Genomic DNA, 23,768 nt, shown 5'->3' with positions numbered 1-23,768 from the left:
ATAAAACAAATCAGATGTGCTCTTTGACTGTGGAAAATCATTATGACACGAAAGTTTCAAAGATGTATACATTAGTTTAATAATGATTAGAAGTTTCTTTTCATTTTGAAATTCTACCATTTGACATCTGAGGTAACTAATATAATCTACAAAATATGAATAGTGTTACAACTGTGGCATATAAAACAGATGAACATTCCACAGCCTCAAGGTAACCAGTTTCTTGCTTAGTAAGCCAGAAATTCTCATGGGAGTACCACAATGTTCCAGAGCACTACATTGTACAAATAGATCTCTGCTGTTAGTTTACACATATGGAGAAAAAGCAACGTGTGGTCAGACAGATTCTTTAAAGACTAAACATGTGGATGTTGAAGGCAGCAGGCTTTTCCAGGTAAAATCACTATAAAGCTATGATCAGTATGCTTTCTCCCAGTTTGTCAGTTTTTCTGATAGTGAGCTACAATTTGACACTACATTTTTATTCCATTACTGACTTTCTGATGAAAACTTCAGATAAGGCACTTCAGAAAGAAATGACAAGGAGATCAGAAGAATTTCCTTGTTGAAACTTCTGTATGTGTGCTGCAGGCAGGATACAAATTGAGTGTTCGAGAAACCTGCACCATGAATTGTGTCCTGAGTTTGAGGCATTCACTCTTAAGAATTGTGAAAATGTAAAGATTACTTTCAGAAAGGTATATTTGCTCTGGAGAGGTACTCATTGGCTTTGTGCACTTCAACAGCTACCACTGAGTTGGTCAGAAGTCATAAAAATAGCTTGGGGAATGTCTTGGTTCTTGTAAAATGTGGTTCTGAACCAGTACACAACCGGTGGACCAGCAGCAGTTATAAATAATGACAGCTCTTCCACTTGTCTTTAACTCAGAGCTAGCTTCATAACTTCAGTCAGTTACTGGAGAAAGGCAGAAGAGGACTGAGACAGCTTTTTTGGTTTACAGGAAATGCCTTATATTAAATCCATGTCTTATAGAAATGAAGCATTGCTTTGGCATTCTGATACAGTGAAGAGGTTTATACCTCTTGGTATAAATGGAGTTCATACCCAAGGCATTTACCCTGGCAATGTGAGGGCCATTTGGTGTCTGTGTGTGTTTGAGTTTTCATGGATGTATTGAGGTCTTTTTGATGGATCTACCTACTTTGTCTTTCCCCAGAGCATTAGATGCTGAACTCTAAGCTTAAAATGAGATTATTTAATTACTGCAGGTGATTAAACGTGTGGTGGCCTATTAAGATCAGTCATTGCACAGACATTTTGCTTTGCAAAACTGCAAATTAGATTTTATATGCTACGTATTTGTTGTTTTTTTTTTTCTTTTAGTGTACTCTATATGAAGGTAGTAATGCAGTACTCTAGAACAGCAGATGTTGTTTCCTCCCATGTAATGTTTTCAAAACAATAGAGGGTAGGTTTATATTCCAAAATAAAGGTATTTCAAAGTATTTCCAAATATTTCTAGCAGCTGCAAACTGTTATGTATTTTTTATTCAGTAGTCATAACATTATGGAACATCTAAAGAGCATAAGAAAACAATTTACTGTTCTTTTAAACCATATCTTGATTCTCTTCCCCAATTCTGACCTTCCCTCGAGCTCACTAGTGTTAGTTGTATGAACAGAAAATAGCTGAAGCAAAATAAAAAAAAATCAAACTTGATTACTTTCCTAGAAGTATACTCCCCTGGTTTACTCATGCAGAACTGGTGTTTTTATTAGGTGAAAGGTATTAGCAGCTGAAGGGTAAAGATCAGCATGGTAGCACACCAAGGCTGCTCCACGTCTGTGCATTTCCATTAAAAAGACTGCAAAGTTTCTGTAATTTCTTACATAGCTGTTGTCAAATGATAAAAAGGCTGTAGAAAGGTTATGGAACAATGGAATTCGAGAAAAGTAAAAACAAGACAGCATCCTTGCAGTAATAATTAATTTAATCTTAGTTAAATTATTTTAACATATTGAATATAGATTATAGTGTACTGTATATAATATATCATTTTGTCAGCAGTACATACTCTGAGTCTGATTTGAACTGGAAAAGTTATAGTTTTCTGAAGCAACCAAAGGTTATGGTCTCTGCATCCACCGTAATTTCTGGCATCCCTTTTCCATGTAGAAGAGAACTTGTTCTAGAGGAAACCTAAGCTGTCTGTTTGGTTCAGAATTTGTTGGGGTTTTGCTGAATTATTACTATGCAAACACTGTGCGAGATTCCTGTTTCAAGATGTTCAGTATCTTACTGAGGAAGAATAAGAACAAAAAAATAGCTGTTATCAACTTGGAGTGTGGACGGATCAAGAGCCGTCTTGCTATGAACTGTTCATCTACCCAGGCAAAAATATTTAAACAATAAGGTAATATTCAATTCCTGGCTCCATAGCTGCTCAGGGGGCATTGTAATCAAATAATCCTACTAGTCAGAAAAACAATCTACATTATAGTGTGGGAGAGTTTACTGTTGGAAATGAAGGCATCCATGCCTGCTTTACTAAAGAAAAATTTGTCCTACATATTCAGAAACTTGAATTTACACCAATTTATTTTATAAGTCAGTACAAGAAAGTTAAACACAACTCTTCTCATAGGCTGATTAAAAATTCATATGAAAGGTGTAGAAGTGCTTAGCTCTTTACAGAGGTATTTCTTTGAAGTACTGAATCTTGGCATTTGTAGATGTGGTCACAGCCTGGCAGCAGCTGGAACGCTGCCCAAATGCAAGTGTAGCCTCTGTCTTTGCAAGAATAAAACAGTACCTAACATGTTTCTGATGTTTGGGGGTCAGCAACCTGAGCCACTTTGATTCAGTGACATTTGCAGTTCTGCTCTGGCTGCGTTATTGGCTTCATCTTTCCTCCTCAGTCCTGAACTGAATTGCTGCGATCTATGAGATATGTGTCTGCTGGGAAGAGTGAATTGCTACATGAACTATTTGTGTACGCCAGGGGAAATTAGGTGATTAATAAACTGCAATTAACTGCCTTAATATCATGTTGAGTAAGCCTTAAATTTTGACTGCTTTTTTTTTTTCCTATTTTTACGGTGTTCTGTTACTGTGGTAATGTGATCTCCATACTGAGCAAAGCAAAGCTTCAGCTCAGCATCCCTCTTGTGCAGTAGAATAAACACTATCACCAAGTACCTTTCAGTTTTCAGAAGTAATTAGTAGCTTTTTTGTGAACAAGAACCTTGTTCAACTACTGGCTGCTTGATTACTTTGAATGAAAAGGACATGCAGAAGTAAATTACTGTGAGCAGGCTGCTGCAGGGAGCAGGGAGCATTCTAACTTCAATCTGCTTGTTTGGCACTAACTGCATGCAATCTGTTTCTGTCCATGTGTGAAAGCTACCTGCATGCAGTCTGCTGTTCAGTAAGCCAATCAGGCCTTAAGGAGGCTGCACTTTCAGTCTGCTGTGCACCAGAAGGCAAACCTTTAATCAGTATCTTTTGAAAAGATCACGATTAATAAAAATCCGTGAAATTCACTTCTGTGATTATAGCAGCAAGTGCACTGTGAATTAATTAGGGTCAATTTTGACCCCATTGTAGTTTAAAAAATAAATTACTACATGGCCAGATTTGTAGGTGTTCTAGGAAAACAGACTTGCCTGTCTTACTCCTGTCTCCCAGCTGTGCATGTTAAATGAGTATCTGGGGATATGTCAAATTTAGTGTAGGACATAGCTATTAGACAGCAAGGAAAATATTCTAACTCAAAGGTTCTTTTCTATGAAACATGAATTGTTTTTCAAAGGCAAATCAGTCCTTCCCTACTTCATTCTTTTTTGACCAAGTGGAGTAAAAGGGAAGTAAAAATGATAACCAGATACTGCCTGTAAATATACTTACCTGTTCAGTTTTGATACAGACTTTATCGTGTGCATTGTCCAAGAAATTTTAGTCTTGAATGAAGATGACTGTTAAATTTCTTTTACAGTGTTGTATTTTTACTGAAGCTTTTAACCCTAGGAAAGAAGGGAGAAAAAAACCCACTTCTTAAATCTATACATTCTCTCACTCTTTCATATATTCAGAGTAAAAGTAACAGTTTTCCATTCTGAATTACTGTAGGCTTATAGAGCACCTTTTAAATAGTTTAATTTTGAATTCTATATAGTGTGAAATGGAGACCTGCCTGAACACTGTTCATATATCCTACATATTTGCACAGAGATTTCCTCTAGTGTCATTTACTCATTCTTAGTTTTAGCCTTCATCTTTGTTTCTTAATACAACAAGGCTCTAAAGTTGCATCAGTAATAGATTTTAATATATTTATTTGTTATGAAACAATTCATACAAATACTCCTTTGGAAAATGTACCCTCTCAAGATCTTTGCACCTGTTGCTAGACTCACCTAAACAGTTTAATGCCTTAGCAAGAAAAGGATCTGATATTTGGCCATAATAGCTTTTTTGATATAGACTCTGTGAGAGGTGTGTGCTCTGTCATATCTTTTTTTAAAAATTGATCCAAATACAGTCAGGCTGCTGTTTGCAGGGCTGACAGCCACTATGACTTATCTCTGGCTGAGCTGCTAGGAAAGCATAAGGTGCTAAGGATCACCCTGCCAGGGATGGGGGCGTTACAGTAAGTGCACCTCAGCTTCACTTTCCCCTTTTCTCCTTGTCACCCTTCAGGTGGCCTTCCATGAAATGGATGCCACTAGGCTCAGGTCTGGACCCATGGAACTCTTAGCTGCCTCTATGTGGTTGCAGTGGTTGAGTCACCATCCCTGGAAGTGTTTAAGAGCCATTTGGATGTGGTGCTCAGAGATACGATTTAGCAGAGGGTTGTTAGAGTTAGGGTGCTATGGTTAGGCTGCGGTTGGACTTGATGATCCTTGAGGTCCCTTCCAACCTGAGTAATTCTATGATTCTATGATTCTATACCTTGGTGATATTTTTCAGTACAAAATGGATATTAAGCAAGTAAACCAACCAACTCCACGCACGTTAGTACCACTTTCTGGAGAGTAACGATTGGTGCGTTTGCTGTGGATATTGCTTTTTGAAGAGGAGGGCATTCTGCTCTTGGGACTTGACTTGAATGGCTGCTGGGCCTCTGTGCTCTCTGTGATACCAGAAAAGACAGCCAACATCAAAGCACATGGCTGCACTGAGCTGGCCATGTTCTTGGGCTGTTCAAACATGTGCATCAGCACAGTCTGTAAGCATGCGGGGGAAATACCTCCTGTTGCCTCCCAGATACAAGTGTGCTTTCCATTAGAGTGAAGCCTCCACACATATGCCGACTTTGTTTTTACATGAAAGGCAGGAACTCACAAGGTTTTTGGCACTGTCTGGGAAAACAGTTTCAGAAGTCTTTCACTTGGTGTTTCGGAGCCTGTTAGTGGCTCTGTGTTCCCCAGACCATGCATGGTTCTGATGTGTATTTCAAGATAAAGTAATCAGTTCTGCTGTTGCACTGGACATGCAGAAGTTTTGCATCCTCTTTGGTAGTCACCAGCTTTCTATTTGTAATGAATATATGGCTGAAACTATCAGTATTACACACCTTTTTCATGTCCAGGGAATGTTCCAGAAGAACCAGGGGAATCTGTTGGGATGAGATTTAAACATACTGAAGCTTAGTGAAACATAAGATGCCTAGGCGGTGTAGCTAGGTTCCTTAATGTGTTGTATAGGGAGCATTAGTGAAGTAAAACTTGTAGAGAAATGTTTAATATTTTTTAGTAAAACAAATGATACGTCTGAAGGGGAAAACAGCAACAACAATAAATATGTCTGGATACAATCATTTCTTAGTTTTGAAATAGAACGCTTAGTCTAAAGTAAAAATAAGATCTACAAGAGCCAGCACAGTGGTTATGGATTCAGATGCACTGCCCAGCAGAAAATAATATGGAAAGGAATGTATCTTAAGTATGCCTTTCTATGGGAGTTATACGTCCACTTTTGGACACAGGAGAGTTTTTCCTCCACTTCAAACAGTGACGTGCTCTCTCAGGGATTTGAGCGCCCACTTCAGCTGGCCCTTTTTCAGCTAAAGATAACACAGGGCTTGGTTGCTCCTGCCATTCAGTTTCACCGTGTTCTTTACACACATCTAGTCTGTGAGTGGACTTGATTCAAGGCTCTTTACAATTCAGTATTTAATTATATGTACAAAGCAAATGCAAGCAGCTTCTCTGGGAGAGCCTGAGAGACTGCACTGCCCAGAGCAGCCTATAGTCCACTGACTGTAGGAAGGCATTGAGAGATGGAATGGAAATCTCTCCAGCAAATCACCTAAAAGAGGGACTCTATGCTTCCTATGTCACAGGGCACTGTTCTACCTGTAATATGAAAGGAAATTAATGCTTTGTGCAAGGCACAGTTCTGGTGACATGTCCTGAGAATACCTGTCAGATAAGCACCATCAAGCAAAGGGATTTTTGAACTCTGTTAAAGTTAAAGGAGTTGAGTAGCATAGCTCTGTAGAACTATGGCTGATTTTGACTATGCTCAGATGAAGATATGTATGCACTTAGGAGACTGGTGTCAGCTGAGTGAGGGTTTTGAGAAGATACATTCCAGATGTTGGTATTGTCGGAGCTCCAAGTCATCTGCTCAAGGTGATACAGAAAATAAGAGGCAGAGTTGTGAACCTGGTCCCAATTTCTGCTTCCAGGATGCCCTACAATATGCTCTAAAATAAACTCTAAATAAGGTTAATAGATGCTCTTGCAAGATCTATGGGATTTTGTGCTAAAAGTGACAAAGAAGTATTTTCGATATACTATTTTCTGAAACAGTGAATTCAAATCTTTAAGTCTTGCTTACTGTAAGAAGCAACTTTAATAGTAACTTTAGCAGACATAACTCACTAGACAGAATCCTTAGCTAACATGTATTGCTATTGTCAGCGTAATTTGGTTTCAGAATTCAGCAATGAACAAAAGTGCTTTTAACTTACTCAGATCTTGTCATAGTTTATGAATGTAGTGATGGCTGTTGAATCTGATTTCTTGTGTTTGTCATAGCTATGATATAAAGGTTCTGCTCTAAAACCTATTAGATGGGACTAGAGATCAACAGCTTCTTGTACATAATATCTAAAAATTTCTTTGCTATGTGAAATACGAATGCTGTACATCTTTAGCGTGGAAGGGTATAGCAAAATTCTCCTTAAAAATAGGAACAGGACTGTGGGATTTTCCAGCTAACAATATAGCAGATTTTGTACCTAATTACCATAGAAAAGCATCAGGGGATCATTGGCAATTTATTGAGAGAAAACCATAAATACCTAACAATTCCCTTGGTTATCACATAATATTTACTTCTTAAAGTGTCAAAGCACATGGTTTTCTCAAACTATTCTCCATGTGCAGATTTGGGACTTGGCAAATTTTGAATCAGTTCACATTCAGAGCTTACACTGGGGAAAGAGAGGGAAAAGAGGAAGACTAAATGGGAATCCAAAACTGACATAGCTCCTGAGATGTTCAGGTCGAAACCACTGTCTCACTCTTCAGAATAAAAATCCTGTAGAATCTAAAATAGCAAAATGCCTCTCTTTAACTGCTGTTCCTCTTTTATCTTCATTTTGAGGGAGGAAGGAGCACTACATTCTTTTCATTCCTTTTTTCTTTTTTTGCTTTCTGTTTTTAGTTGATAAAGCATACAAGCTAGTGGTCATTACTGTTCCTGATTAAGAAAAATATCATTTAGTTGCTTTAGAAAAAAGCATGCTTGCTAAGAAAGCACAGTTGAAAAAGATAGCATGCAGTTGTTAGCTTTAAATATTGGAAAAAAAAAAAGTAGTTGCCTTTTGGCACAGTTAAAAATATTTTCCAGAACTTATGCTTACAGTATTTATTCTTAGGAAATTTGTATTTCACATTCACTTGTCTTCAACAAATTCTCTGCACCTCTGAACTGTTCAGAATAATTCATTTATTATAATAATAATAATTTTCTCTTGAGTAACAGTGCTCAGTTCTCAAAACTGTTTCTTAGCTTCCTCTGAGGTTAGCCTTCTGAGTGCAGAGGAAGCCACTTTGCATCTGCTCCAGTGTCACGATGACTTGTATTTGTCCATACAATCTTCATTTACTTTGAAGCAATTGTCTTTGTAGATAGGGACCTACTGGGGTTTTCAAAAGCTCTTTGGCAAATATTAAATATATTCTTCCATCACTGATTAAAGCATGCTATATTGTTCCCCCCCCCATAACTTCCTCAGCAAAAGTTTGTGATTAAGAGAAAAATCCTGTAATGTATGGTATACTTGTATTCTTCAGACAGTGTAATAATAGTCACAATGTGAATAGCACTGGTAAGAACTTGAAAGCAATTTAGACTTGTGGCTGTGCTTTGTCTACTTTGCAAATTCTTCTCTGATGTCTCCAACATGCCTTGACAATATGGCAAGTTTCTCGGCTTTTTATATCATTCCCAGTCCCCTACTGATGTCTGTGCACTGCATGTTCCAACCCTGTGAGTGCCCAAACCTCTTATCTAAAGTGACCTCTCCCTAGATCCCTGCAGAATTGAGCACCTCATAGTCTTTTAATGTGTTTATCATGACAGTGCCTTTGGGGCCAATAGGGAAATATTATGCCTTTTTTGCAGATGGAACACATTAGGTTCCTCAACAAACACAGAGGCAGCAATTTCTTTCCTTCAAAATATAGCTGCAGTACATGAACTGCTACCCCAGGAGTTCATCCCATTAATCCTCATCTCTCTGTTCCTTTTGATGTAGGCAATGTCTTCATATATGTCTTAATGCTTGATGAAAAGTAATGGTCATTGTTTTCTGGCTGAAAGTGAACTAAAACTTCTCAGAAGATTGCTTCCCTCCTTGCCAGAGTGTTCTAGATCTTTTTTTTTTTTTTTGTGCACATAGGAGTTTCAGTTTAATGAAGTTAATATTGGGTGCTTATCTGAACCAGCCCAAATCTCTGAATCTTTGGGGGTTCATTTATCACTGAATAATGCAGCCGGACAGAGGGAGACAGCTGAATAGAAGTCAACGTGCCAACTGTTCCTTCATTTGTTACTGCCATATTAATAAAGTCGTTAGAGTGGAACTAATCCATCTGCTCACAATTTATTCCCTAGCAATAAGATACAATTTCACTGTTTCATGAGCTCACCCTTTGACTAATTTTATTAGAATTCTTTCCATAGCATCATTTTTAATCACTTCTAGTTTTAGTTGTGTGTAAAGTTGTAGAAAAAGATGGACTAAGAGGAGAGATGGAAGTGTTTTATGAGAAACTGGATCAGTTTAAATAGAACCAGATCAAATAAACTGAAGTCAGCAAGTCTACAAAGGCCAGCAGAAAAGCATTGAAAATTATCTCTCTCACAGCAAGCTTTGTTCTGTCGTGTCTCAAATGTAAAGAGTCAAAAGCAGTGTGGTACCCCCAGCAGCACCATAGGGCAAGGCTGGGCTGCGGTGCTGATGGCCAGTGCTGACCAAAGGCTTCAGAGACAAAGCACAGTGATTGGAAAATCTCCCTTCTTTGCCAAAAACTAGTGAATGACATTTAGCTCATCCACTAGCTCCCAGACAAGTGGGCTTAGAGTATTAAAGGGATGTGGGATTTTGGCTATCTGGTGTTTGTATGCAATGCTAAAATGAATTCCTATGAGCTTTATTATGATTTTTTTTTTTTTTTTTTTTTTTTACTTTAAAAACATACTGATATGCTTATTCTGTATTGGTTGTTATTAGTAGATGTTGTCTTCATTGTGTTGGGTGAGTGCAATCTCAGACATGAGTACCTAAGCAAAGCTGACCAGTTTTTCAAAGTGCTGAGCCTACCGTTCCCATTGATCAATAAGAGTTTTTAACATAAATGCAGAAAGATTGCTGAAAAAACTGGGAATGGAGCCTACACAGAGGAGTCCTGGGTGAGAGTTTCCAAAGCATTCAATTCATTAACATGTCTACTTTCAGAGAAAGTCATAGTTTTAGTAACAGCTTTGCATGGATTATTCCAGAAAGGTTCTGAAAAATGTACCTTCTTCTTATAAAAGGCAGAACTGTTTTGTATATAATATCAGCTGAGAACATTAAAATATACTTCCTTTTCTTTATATGGTGCACTGCCACTCTGCTGGGGCACCGACAATTAAAAAGAACACAGAAGAATAATTTGTCTCTATTTAATACAGGTTTTCTTGGAAAAGTTGTGGGCTTCTTATCTTCTCTTCTTTCAATTCCTTCCAGTTAGGAGGAAGCTTACAGTGTTAATATGTAGACAATTACTGTGATTTCAGAGAAATTATTCCTTCATTAGAACGGAGGTGCTGAAAAGGCACAACAGCAAGTAAAAATCTATTAGTACTGAAGATCAATATCTTAATTTAAAGCATAATTGCAGCTACAGCAGTATTTAAATATGACATTCATTCCATGATTTTAATTGCATGACTATGGATCATCTTTACAGTGCTATGGTTCTCTCTCTCACATATGTATATGTATATATGTATTTTTTCAATTATTGAATGCTGAGCTAAACAAAATTTTTGTAAAATCAGACTTTTTTGTTCGTCTTATTAAATTATAAATAAATTAAATAACATACACTGACAGTTCCAATAAAATTGAGAAAACTTCAGAGTACCAGGCTCAAAAATCTCTGTGATTTTTTTATGAAGACATATACCCATTAAGAAGAATCACGTTCATTATAATGTGCTCTGGAGAGAAACAGTTCTCTTTACACAGCAGATGAACTTCAGAAATGCTCCCTACATATCAACTGATATTGACTGAAAGGTTTCTAGATGTACATTAGAAGGTTTTATTCCTCTTTTATTTGTTAGTTCCCAGTAAATTTTCTGTAAAAATGGAAGTTTACTAGTAAAACACCAAAACAGTCCCATGAAGAGTGAATTCTAGCTGAGGGGAAGTTTTCTTCTAGTCCAGACATTTCAGGACCTTTTTGTCTGCTTTCTGAAAAAGAAGGGAGAACTGATACAGCAAGAACTATCATCTAAGTTTACGTGTCTGGCTCTCATCTTTGCCCTGATGATTGTTTGTAAACATTTGATCACAAGATGTTTCATCTTTGGGCAAGGCAAGAAGGATGTCATGTCACTACAGCACCTCAAGAAAACTTAAAAAAATCTGAAAGCTGTCAGCAAAACCCTTAATGCACTGTATAGTGGTGCATCTATACTGAATCTGTGGCTGCCACAGATTAGTTTTGCCCATTAAATTTAGCATGTCAGTGATGATAAAAGATTGGTATCCTACAAAACTGAAGCTGAAAGAAATAATGCTTTTTCAGGGATTCACAGTCTCTCAATGATCCTAGAATTACATATTAAGCACAAGCACAGTTCTTTAGAACTCATGGCTTGTGTGATTTGAAAACACACGAAGTCAACATAAATCAGTGACAAAATGTGGCTTGCAAATTTATTTTTACTATTTATTAATAAATAAATAAAATAAAAAGCCACATGAACCTTGTGTTAAAGATATCTCCCAAGGAATGCAATTAAAGTCAATTTTTGATTGCTTAAACACATACCCTTCGCAGAGGTATGAACAAGAAAATCCCTATTAAATTATTTTATGACACCATGTTGAGAGCAATAGCAGCTCATTCAGGAATTTGGAGCTTTCTTGTGAAGTCCTATGCAAATTGTTTTACTGCAAAGTAGGAGCTTTCTGGTGTTAAGGTTAGTTAAAGTAATACTGTCAAATACCTGTCCAGGTTGCCCAGACCCAGAGGCTCCAAGACAAGCTCACAGTTGACACTAGAAGACACTGTGCCATTCATTTTGTCATAACAGCTTTCTTTAGTTATAGAGCATTATTACAGAGCATAAAACAAGACAATTATATAATAGAACCCACAGATATTTTGCTGTTCTTCTGACATTTTGTACACAGAGATGACATAAGCCCTTTAAAGTCAATAGGGAATCGAATGAATTCATATTAAATATGAGGCAACTATTTTGCTTACCTTTTAATTAAATAATTAATGCACACTTGTATTTACTAAAATCAAGCATATATTCATATCTCCAACAATATAAGGGGCACTGATTATATCACCAAATTTCACCTTGACAGTATTAGTACATAACTGTTATTTGCCCATTGGTCCAATTTAGAAATAGTGTCCTAGATCTAGCATCTCTCAGAAGCAGACAGTGGTAGAATGTGACAGGTGTCTAATCCATTTTAACATCAGTCTAGAAAAGAAAAATAGAAATCATCATGTTTCAAAGGAGAAAAAGAGCAGTTAAATCATTTTTGTTGTTTTGAAGAAATTGAATTTTATTCTTATTTTCAGTTTCAAGAATACTGTTTCTTGAAATGAATATATTCCACTGAAAGTGTTTTTCCATTTGTATAGTTTGTTTGTTTTGTAAATAATTAGAAGTAATAAGCATATGAAATTCCTTTACAAAGCAAGTCTTGAAATATTGAATGTTAACATTATTAATATTCAGTCTCAGTCAGAAAGGGGCATGTCTTCATTTTTCATACAGTATTTAAAAACTGGGCAACGCAATATGGAGGAAGAGTATCTTTACAAAGTAATTTGAAGTGAGATTCATCTGAAATAACTAGATATATGCCTCTGGATCATTCTAAACTCTTTTTACAGTCAAGAGGGAAAGGCATTATTAGGATATGATTCATTTTGTCCTAAAGTAAACATCAAAAACATCAACGTTATTTCTCTTCAGAAACAATAAAGGGAAGCTGTAGTTGGCAATTTGTGCAGCCATATATACTGTAGCTATCTAAAGTTACTAGAAGAACTGCTCAGTGTTACAAATGCTGTGATGTTACTTATATCATCCGTGGATGCTTGAAGGTTATTCCTTGTAAGGCACAACACTGATATAAGATACTATTTAAAATTTAAGAGCTCACATATGCTAAAACTTTTGGTCAGAAATCACTATTCTCTTAAATATTTCCTTTAAAATTTTTGGGAGCTTCTGGCACCTTCAGTATCTTTGAATAGAATAGATTAGAATCATATACTCAAGCTTTCTAAAAGCCAATAATAGATAAAATATTTCTATGTTAATTCTGTGTCTTATTGAACTCCATCTGGAACTGATATGGCTCAGTGTCCCAGTAGAGACTGATGATGAATGGCATTCCTCAGGGATCGGTGCTGGGAATGGTTTAACATCTTCATAGGTGACATTGACAGTAGGATTGAGTGCACCCTCAGCAAGTTTGCAGATGATACCAAGCTGAGTGATGCACTTGACACGCTAGAAGGAAGGGATCCAGAGTGACCTGGACAGGCTTGAGAGGTGAGCCCATGCCAACCTCATGAAGTTCAGCAAGGCCAAGTCTCTTCTGAATTTTTTTTTCTTTATGCACCTGTATCTCCTCAAATGACTTTGAGACATTTCAACAGAAAAATATGAGAAATATGTCTGCAGATATGCATACAAAATCTCCATGAGCAAATAAGTAGAGATTGCTTGACAAATAGAAACAAAATGGCATTAATTGATTGTACGTTTTCTTTTATCTTTAGCAAATGTAGTGTCTTGTACACTGACTGTGGATTCAGATTATTACTAAACCATTGTTTGAATGCAAAAAGAATTTTAAATTTTGTGTTAAAAATACATGAAAGACTTAAATATGAAAGAACTGTAGAGCAAACCCCAAATACTGCTGTTCCTTACTTGCCATTACAGAGGATTTAAAAGCCATGTGGTTCGTTGCAGCGCTGTTATTTTCACTCCTTTCATTTTTATTCAGGACTGTGGTTCTCAAATTCATCCAGAGGAGTCCTGTGGCCTGCAGCCTCTGTCTCATGAGTACCTGTCTGCAATTTCACAGACTGCACTGAAGACCTGTGAAGCTGGAGATGCAAAAGGTTTGTGCTTAGTCTTCTCATCTCATGCACTTCACCAAGACAGATGTAGAAAGAGATGTTTCTTACTCTCTTTGCTCATGCACCAAACGACACACAACAGTTATAACTAATCACTTGTAACTGTTATGGATTTTTAGAATGAGATTAATTTTGTGACAATTTTTATTTTGATGAATTTGTTATCAGCGATCAACCACTACTTGTGTTATTGTTAGGTAGCCTGTGAAATGCATTGAACTATTTCCATCCAAACCATTTTAAAATAAAACAGGGTTTTATTCTAAATGAAAGGAAATGTCTAATTAAAAAGAAGAAAAAAAATAACTTCTTGAAAAAGAATACAACATTTGGACCCACTTTATTTTTATATTTCTACTTCCATACTGAAAACAAAAAAATAACAATTTTAAAGTGGGCTTTTACATGTATCAACACCTTAAATATCGAGATGGACAAATCACACAGTATGGCTGAAATGCCTTTTGTTAAAACAATAATTATTCAACAACCAATATGATTGAAGTATCCCTTTGGATTAGTGAGAACCCACAACAGAGCAGAATGGCAGACAGTTATTAATCTTTAGTTCACAGATGCATGAAGACTTATGCAAGTGTGCTTTAACAAATATGAGAAATCCACAGCACTACTGGAGTATGCAGTTCTGTGCCCTTTAAGTTGCTTTTGGATTAAACAAAGAATTTGTTCAATTCTTTGTTAGATAAATGAAAAATAAACCCAAACTACTGTATCTCTACCCCACGAATGTATTTTTTTTCTTCTCATAGGTAAGAGCATCTTCTCACAGCAGTGAACTTGCACAAACTCAATGCACAGTCATTGCACAGTAACAGGAATTGCATGAAGTGCCTGAATACATCAGATTATATGAAAAAAAAAGGGAAATTATTTTTTTCCAATGTTAAGGGAATACACAAAGGAGACATCACTATACCTGGCAGCGTATTCTAATCACACAGCAGTTTTGAGTCATAAACAAACATGGCACCATATATATTAGTATATTAGAATGTAAAAATCCTGACTAGAAAGCCCAAATCAAATTGAAAGAAGAGTCCTTTTGGGCAGACAGCCTGTTTCTTGTGATATATAATGTGCTTTTTTTGAAAACTTTGTCTAGCTAAATGGAGCTGAATATAAAATATATTTAAAGATTTAGTGCTAATAGCATAACATTAAAAATGGAAACGACTTCAGGAAATGTAGTCTCAAAGGACAAGTCTTTAAAAAAGAGAGGAATCATGTTGGTTTATAAAGTGAAAATTTGCCTAGAGATGTCTGATGAGCCTAGAACTGGGATGTATAGTTTCCAGGAAGAAGTGACTGTATAGTTTTAATTCATTTCACAAATTCAAACTGGAACTGGAAAGTAGGGCTTTTGTGCAAAACCACTCAATTTATAACTAAGCAATATCCCAGTCCTGACAGGGAACATTCTTGTAGAACACAGAATCATAGATTCATAGAATCAGAATTGCTTGAGTTGGAAGGGACCCTTAAAAATGTCTAGTGCAACTCCCCTGCAATGAACAGGGACATCCACAGTTATATCAGGATGCTCAGAGCCCCATCCAGCCTGACCTGGAGTGTCTCTAGGGACTGGGTATCCACCACCTCTCTGGGCAACTTGTTCCAGTGCTTCACCCTTGTTATTGTAAAAAAACCCTTTTTTTCTTATATCCAACCTAAAATTTCCCTCTTTTAGTTTGAAATCATTTCCCCTTGTCCTATCACAACAGACTCTGCTAAAAGTCTGTTGCCTTCTTTCGCACAGCCTCCATTTAGATATTGAAAGGCCGCTCCCAGGTCTCCCTGGAGCCTTCGCTTCTCCAGGCTGAACAGCCCCAGCTCTCTCAGCCTGTTCTTGTAGGAGAGGTGTTTTATCCACTGAGTCCTTTTTTTGTCCCTCCTCTGGACATGCTCCAACAGGTCTCTTCTGTACTGAGGACTCCACATCCCAGGTGAGGTCTCACTAGCCCAGAGTAGAGGGGCAGGATCACTTCCCTCACCCTGCTGCCCACACTTCTTTTGATGCAGTCCTGGATCCAGATGGCTGTGAGGGCACATTGCTGGCTCGTATTCAGCTTGCCACCCATCAGTACCCTCAGGTACTTCTTGGCAGGGCTGTGCTCTATCCTTACATCCCCCAATTTGTGGGGATTGCCACAATACAGCTGCAAGGCAAAAGAATGTTTCTATAACCTACTCCTAGAGAAAGCATCTTTAAAATGTCTTAGGATTTCAACTAGATCCCAAATGTAAAAGTGAACTAATCATAAATCAACAAGCTGTTTTTAGTTTCACTTTAGCTAAACCTTTAAATTTAAATTTGATTTTTCAGTTTGTTGTTGTTGTTGTTTTTCAATGGGTAATTATTTGGTTTTGATCTTGAAAGTAAAATCTGTGTATTTGTGCCTATGGCAGTGGGAAAGGATGAGCAAAATTAAAAAAGGCCAAAATCCTTGTCCAGAAGGAAAAAGAAAAATAAAATAAAATAAAATTCAGCTTTTCTTAATTAAAACTTCTTGACTTTAGGCTAGCATTTGCTGGCTTTTTAAATATGAAGTAAATAGTCCTAAATAATTTTTAAAAATCATATTTTTTTTCATACCAAGTTAGGAGAGCAGCTAATGGCTAGCAATGTTTAATCTCATATCCTAAGCAAGAGATTTACATATGCAATTGATAAGCCTCTTTAATGAGCCCAAAAGCAAGTTTACTTTCACTCTTTCTCTAGAAACCTATTACAGGCTTTCATAAAACTTTGTGTTTGCCATATAATAAAGTTAACCTAACAGCAGCTTTCTCTTATTCTCCTTCAGTGAATTCTAGGTGAACTTGCTTTTGTCCGAGAGAACCAGTGCTGACTCTTAGCTGAAGCAGCGTAAATCAGAATAATTGAAGTTATGCTGAAAGCTACCTTGCATACTGCTACCTTACAAAACCAAACCAATCTGAATAGAAAATAATCTTATCTTCCAAACTAATATTGATTTGTTGCAATTTTAAGTGTTACTTGTTTTCTTTTTTTATATATAAGATTTATTTTTTTATAAAATCTCATTTGTGAAGGTTAGGAATGCAGTAACTAGCTACTGTGAAGTTGCAATAGGAAAATTTTATAATAATTAGGTTTAAGATACATATATTTACGTAATATTAAAAATCTATGTAAGTGTAGCAACTGCATATACTAGCACAAAATGCCAGTGCTTCCTATAAACATAGGTTTGCCATCGTATGCCATTGTTCTCTATTTTTTTGCCACTTGTCTTCAGCATATACCAAAAATATCTCATTTTTTCTTACTATACTTAATTATTGAACGTAAGTTAAATAATCTTTTCAAAAGGTACATTATCACTTTCAGTTGCCAAAGTTTAAACTTTTATTATTCAGATGTTCCAGTTCCTTAATATTCATTTTATATAGTTTCTAGTTTATTACCTAAAACCAGATCAGCTCATAAACGTATACAAAGTTAAGCAGAAAGTTCCATAAAATGTGGGATCTCAGATGTAGCCATTGCCAGAACTTTTATGAAATTGGTTTGAAAGAAAAATTACATAAGGAAAAACTGCCAGTTTTCATACATTTTTTTAAATATAAACCACTGCCCAAAACCACATTTAGGTCATTTTTGAAGATCTAGACAGCAGTGGTAGTCTCTGATTCCAACCTCAAACCAGCCATTCATTCTGTCCCTAATCTGTTACTCAGGAAGTATAAAGTGATAATAAAGTGATAAATGGAGTTTACATGGCACTTTCTACTGTGCTGAGACCTGGTACTTCTCGTTCTGTTCATATGGCTGCATGTGAAAATCATGCCTTGCTCTAGAACTTGGGTCATCACTTCGTAGCTTTGGGTAAAGATTCACTTCAAATCCCAAGACAAAAACTGCGTAAGATCTTGCCCAGAAACCAACTGTCAGGTCTTTCATCTCTCAAAAAAGTTACCTGTTTGGAACTACAATACTTTTTTATCCTAATGCATGTTGAACTTTAAGCAGCTGACAAATGTGGGGAATGTTGTCCTTAAGGACCAACAGCTTAGTGATTAAGAGAGAAGGAACACAAACTGAAAACTGCACTGTGTGAGGAGCTCTGAGCAGCTCTACCTCTGTGCTTTTTGTTGTTGGCCCTCCTTCCTTACTTTATGCCATGCTGCAGTGGGCCGCATGCCCCATAGCTGCCTGCAGGAACTCAATTAGGTGTGCTGATGTGTGATAATGGAGGTGTTCAGGCTTTCATTTAGTTCCAGCCTGCCGTCGTGTGCACCATGTCACCTGCAGGTATAGCTGGTGGTGGGTGTGTTTTGCATAAAGCAGAAGCAGCTGCAGGACAGGCTCAGCAGCAGCCAGAGCTGTGCAGCCGTAGCACTGTGGGATACTTTCTGCCCTTAAATGTGTCAGTGCAGGTTCCCCTGCAAACAATTCTTGATAGTTTCATTTAAGAGGGCTCTTTTATCTGCTACTTACCAAAACATTTGCTTAGGACTTTCCTGCAGTTCAAGCACGGGGTGACTCATGGAGATGGCCTTGCTCCTGAGGTAGCAGCTGACAGCTCAGGGCCTCTGGTATTCTGCAGGCTTGGTACTCTCAGCCTCCCACTCTGTCCTTGCCTGATAAGTGCTGATAAACAGTGGCCTTGTGTTGTACTAAGGCTTCTTGTGTAGCAGCTGTATAACAAACACTGAGAAGCCCACCGGGCTGGTGCTGCTGTTCAGTAGGAATGACTAGGCGTTTGCTGCTGGAGACATTTGCTGGGCTGCAAGGAGAAAGCAAAGCATGCTAGCTTGATAGCTTTGACAGAAGAATCTGGAGGCATGTGCTTTTTTCTTTAATCAGGCAAAAGCGGGTTTTGCTGGCATAGCTACATGGACACTGAGAGCTTTTGTCAGGACATTACAATCGTATGGACTGGAAAAAGAAGTGGATGTGAATATAAAGGCAACTCAATTTTTCTATCTTCATTCAGAAGCTAAGTCCCTCTGACTTCCAGTAGGATTTTGGAATTAAACAGCTTTAGAGACCCACACTAAGTAAATCATTCAGCCTTTCAAAACAGACACTTGTAACTCACTGACTTTCGTTAATCCCACTATGCTCTCCTTAACTGCAAACTAATGTTTGAAAATGGAGGTCAGCAATGCAGATTATTCATCTAACTTTAACCCTCTGAAATGCATGTGTATGGTTTTCTGAATTCTCAAAAAATAAAGAAATGAGTATTGATGAGGGAAAGCCATCCTCTCTCTTGCTTTACTTTTCTATCCAGAGGCTTTGATCAACTACTCAACTTTTTAGAAAACAATTGTAGAATCATAGAATCAAATCATAGAATTGTTAAGTTGTCCTCTAGTACAACTCACCTGCAATGAACAGGAACATCCACAGCTAGTTCTGCTTACTCAGACCATAGTCCAGCCTGTGACTGTGTCCAAGGATGGGGCTTTCATCACCTGTCTGGGGAACCTGTTCAAATGTCTCACCACACTTACTGTAAAAAACTTTTTTTTTAATATCCAATCTAAATCTCCCTTATTTTAATTTGAAACCATTTCCTCTTGTGCTATCTCAACAGACTCTGCTAAAGAGTCTGTCCTCCTCTTTAGTAAGGTCTGATAAGTGAGAGTTAATCTTGATAGATAAGAACAAATCTTGCCTTTAGATGTTTCAGAACTGTAAATATTTTCCTTTTCCCATTCTGCCTTTTTAACCCTTTCGACTTTATTTTATCCCTTCTGCTGGGAAAGGACAAACTGATGCAAGAAAAGCAATTTGAACTGAGAAATGAAACCGCTTCTGAGCATTCACAGTTCTTTCAGAGACAGCAAAAGGAATGCAGAGAAGGAAAGAGTCTCCTTAATATATGGAAAACTGCTGTCACAAAATGCTTGAGAATGCCTCACTTGTTCCATAGTAACACTCCTCAAAAAAATACAGAGGAGATGCTCATAACACATTGCTGTTTTCCAGGGCAGTGGATTGTCCCTTGCCTCAGCTGCTCTGACAACAGAACCTGTGACTGGAGAGAAATAATGTGGCAGCCCCATGGCTGCCAATACTCCGTGTTTGATAAGCCTGAGCTCCAGCAGTGTGTGGAAGGCAGAAAGGTAAGTAACAGATTCTGCTCTTTAATTTCTTGTTATTTACTTGGATATTTAGTGTTCCGGAATCTTAAAAGAAATTGCATGAGTGATATTTAAGAAAAATCCCTTTTTATTATAGTGGGGAAAATGTTTTGGACAGAGAATCCACTATCGATAATTTAGCCTCCTATGCAGTCACAGTTGTACACTGCCATTTCACATAAAACTCAGGTCATACCAGTGGAATTTCAAGGTCTGCAATGTACATGGTTCTCAATGAGACCTGCAAAGGGTATCCAAGCATGGTAAACAGAGAAGGGATTTGCATTGTTACAGTTTGTTTCACACTTTACATGCAAGTTTAGTTTCTTCTGCTGCATACCTAATGCATGGCATTGCTTGTGCACACTAATCTTACCAAGTCTTCTTGCACATTCTTTTCTTATAGTGAAGCTTCTAAGGTGATTGCTTGGAAATACAAGGTCTCCTTTATAGGCATGCTATGACTATAAAACTGTTGAGAGAGAGCTCTGATCTGAGGCTCAGGTACATTACTGAGGATACAAGTATCCAGAAAGTAAGTAATTAATTGTTATAAAGATTTTTTACAGTGTATTGTCTAGATAAGAAAATAGTAATTAACATTTTGATTGAATCTGATACAAGTTCTGTATGGACAGATACAAAAAGAATAGTTTTCCAATTAATATTTTCTCCTTCATTTCTGATCATTTCTTGTCCTGCACAGAGTTCTTCACTGTCGCTTGGCTTGATTTCTGCCTGTGGGTTTCTCCTACCATGCTTTTCTCAAAAAAAAAACAACAACCCAGTGGGTTTATATGACAGAGAAACTCAAATTGCTTCTCAAATACAAAACAAGCACTTCTGGATTGACCACAACAAACAATATAGAATGATTTGCTAGCTTTGGTCTTTAATTTTCGTAGACATGGGGCTGTTTCAATGAGGAAACAGCCTTTGGTCAGACAGCTAAAGGATAGCAGAATAACAATATACCACTGTGGAAGTGAATTGCCAGGGCAGTGTGGGATTCACTTCCTGAATCTGAGTGCTTACATTCATCAGTGTGAAAACAAGGACAACAATTTTTAAATGTCCACTACAGCCAATCTGAATTCAAATTCTACTATGTTATGACTTTCATCCATTCTAGTGTCAAACAAGAGGCAGAGCTAATGTGAGATGTATTAACACACAGTGTGAGAAAAATCTATGTAAAACTAATTGCACGTTTCCTATTCTGCATCTTTTGCATCACTGTCTGATAACCATTATTGGGCTGTAGAAAGCTGCTGAATCACTCATGTTACCTTTTCACAGATGTCCACGTACCTGCTGTATTATTTATAGGTCATCGTCCTAATACATGTTCCTATTTTGGATATATCTATCATCTCCTATATTTTTCCTCAAATGTTATTGTTGTTGTTACACTGTGGTATTGTTAATTTTGTGTAGCATGTTAAATAACGATTTTGCTTCTTTCACTAAATAAATAATTGTAAGGCCTGGATCAAGTTCCTCGTGTTGTGGGAGCTGAGGAAGTCAAAAAGTCTTTCTTTATACATAAATTGGATGAGTAGAAATGGACCTCAGCTTGGGTGTTAAAGTCCTGATTATGTTTATGATTAAGGGAAACTTTACACATTCTGAGGAAATGATAGAAAAAGTTTTGGGTTTTTTTTTCAGGCATTCACTGAAAGAGACTTTTGCTTATCAGTTTTGTAAGGGAGCCATTGAGTAGACAGGTATAATTCTTGAGAATGAACACATTTTTCTTATTCAAGATATTTTTATAAGCATCCATCAATATTTATTTTCCATCATTTGTGATATTGTTTATTGTGTATTATATACCTCAGCTTTAAACGCTATAGAGATCACTGAATTAATATCAATTAATTACATCATAGTTTCCTTAGTAAAATAAACAGAAGGGTTCAACACCAACACACTAAGCAGACAAGAAAAACATAATGAGGGCAAAATTTAAGCCCAAAATCATTAGCCTAGATGAGGATACTGAGATGATTTAGAATGTTTTCTAATCCTACTTAAGTTAGAGGACAACAGAAATCACTCGTGTTCACTTACCAAAATGCACTCAAATATGGTACATACTTCTGTGTTCTGGGGATTTGTAGTATTCCATCATATTTGAAATATTCATCTTGTGTAACATTGTTCTCCACAAAATCTACATTTTGCAGCATCAGAAGTAAAATTGTTCCATCAGAGCTGGAAGTAACTGTGAGATCTCCCAACTCAGCCCTGTTTTCTTACCTGCAGACCACACAGTATCTGAATTCTGGCTCAAAATGTATTTCAAAATAAGGCAGTTAAACAGCTCACATAATTACCAAATCTTCCTTTAGAAAAGAGTGTGACATATGTCAGCAGCATCAATGGATCAAATGATGTCATATGCCTTCCCTTGAGCCTCTGTGATTTTGTCTCTAGAATACCATTTGGAGAAAATTCAGACTCATGTAGGATTTGATCAGGAATTGAAGGCAAAGGAATTAGTAATATTTGTGATACGTTAGAGTGAAGCCTCTGATTTTTGACCATCAAAAAACATATAGTTCAGCTTCAGGATTCTAATGTGCTGGTTTTTACTTTGTATGATTAAAACTTCACAATTAGACACGATAAACAACATAAGTGCCTGTGATTATACATTTTCTTTAAAAATGAGGTGTCAATTTCTCTGCCGCTGTCATATTCCAGCTATGATGCAGATTGTGTTCTTATGCACCTCTTTTAATGCAGTGCACACACACACAAGAAAAAAAAGGTCTGTGTATTGTTTTGCCTGTAGTAAATGTGAAGGGAAGCATGCAGCGAGTTTATCATCACACATTACTGTGCTGTGTCCTTCATCTGGATGTGCACCAGCAACTAATGAAGCAAGATGGAAAGTGAACACCAATAGTCTCTTTTTGGATGTAGCACATGTAAGATCAACTGTATGTTTAAGTGCAACTATACTTTTTTGTTATGTTTCATAGAACAGCAGTTAAATACAGTGCTCAGATATGTCTCTTGCTCTTTGATTTCTTTTATGTGTTTATCAGCATTTCTGAAAGATACTCACGATCATCCAAACAGCACTTTTTTCCTGTATTCAACGTAAAAAAAGCCTACCAAAATATGCTTTTCAATTTTTCTTTCTAACTTCAAGCTGCTTTCATACATTCTATTAAAATTTGTAATTCAAAGCTCATCTCTAAAATTATCAAGTCCTTCCTCTATAACAGTGATTCACTTATCCTGGCTGTGACTTCAAATTGGTTTTAACTACTATTTTAGTTTGTGTGCACATAAAACTGTGTTTGAGCTAAGCTGTTTCTATTTCACAAGAACCTAAGACCACCTGTAGTGAAACAGATTGGTGGAGACATGAGAAAGGATATGCATTCACAAAAACAGTTTATAAGAGGCCTCATTTTGCTTTATGATGTGTTAGCAAGACTAGTCAGTCATATGTTTGTATTTCAGACACTGTAAACAGGAAAATTCTGAAGTGTTGAGGCTCAGGTGGTTCTGGCATAGTAGATTTTCCATTTTGAGCATTTGTAATTGTTCTCCCTTCTAAACTCTTAGTAAGGGTAATAAGATGCAGGTACATTGTTTTACGGAACTCCATGTGTGCCCTAATTGAAGGAAAGAAATAGACAATCTTAATAAAAACAATGTATCTGTACGATATTGACTCAACAAATCCTCTGATGTTAACAAGAATTTGCTGTAAGAATTATCCAATTCTATG

General features: G+C 36.9%; 1 protein-coding gene and 1 long non-coding RNA gene across 6 annotated transcripts in view; one reads left to right on the top strand and one right to left on the bottom strand.

Annotated features, from left to right (window-relative positions):
* CPED1 (cadherin like and PC-esterase domain containing 1) overlaps nt 1-23,768 on the top strand; it is a 142,841-nt gene that overhangs the window by 103,285 nt on the left and 15,788 nt on the right. For all 5 annotated transcript variants that reach the window (XM_010706395.4, XM_019612394.3, XM_085218744.1 and 2 more), the window contains exons 18-19: nt 13,744-13,861; nt 19,863-19,999. In XM_010706395.4, the coding sequence (XP_010704697.1) occupies nt 13,744-13,861; nt 19,863-19,999 (255 nt within the window). The remainder of the gene's footprint in view (nt 1-13,743; nt 13,862-19,862; nt 20,000-23,768) is intronic.
* On the bottom strand, nt 10,780-13,756 carry LOC146545226 (uncharacterized). The gene is made up of 2 exons (XR_014881829.1): nt 13,668-13,756; nt 10,780-12,197 (listed from the first exon to the last, which is right to left on the bottom strand). It is a non-coding gene; the product is annotated as an uncharacterized LOC146545226 (long non-coding RNA).

Source organism: Meleagris gallopavo, chromosome 1, assembly GCF_905368555.1.
Source record: "Meleagris gallopavo chromosome 1, MGAL_WU_HG_1.1, whole genome shotgun sequence".
In the NCBI taxonomy this organism is placed as follows: domain Eukaryota; kingdom Metazoa; phylum Chordata; class Aves; order Galliformes; family Phasianidae; genus Meleagris; species Meleagris gallopavo.
This window is presented reverse-complemented; position numbering and strand designations above follow the sequence as displayed.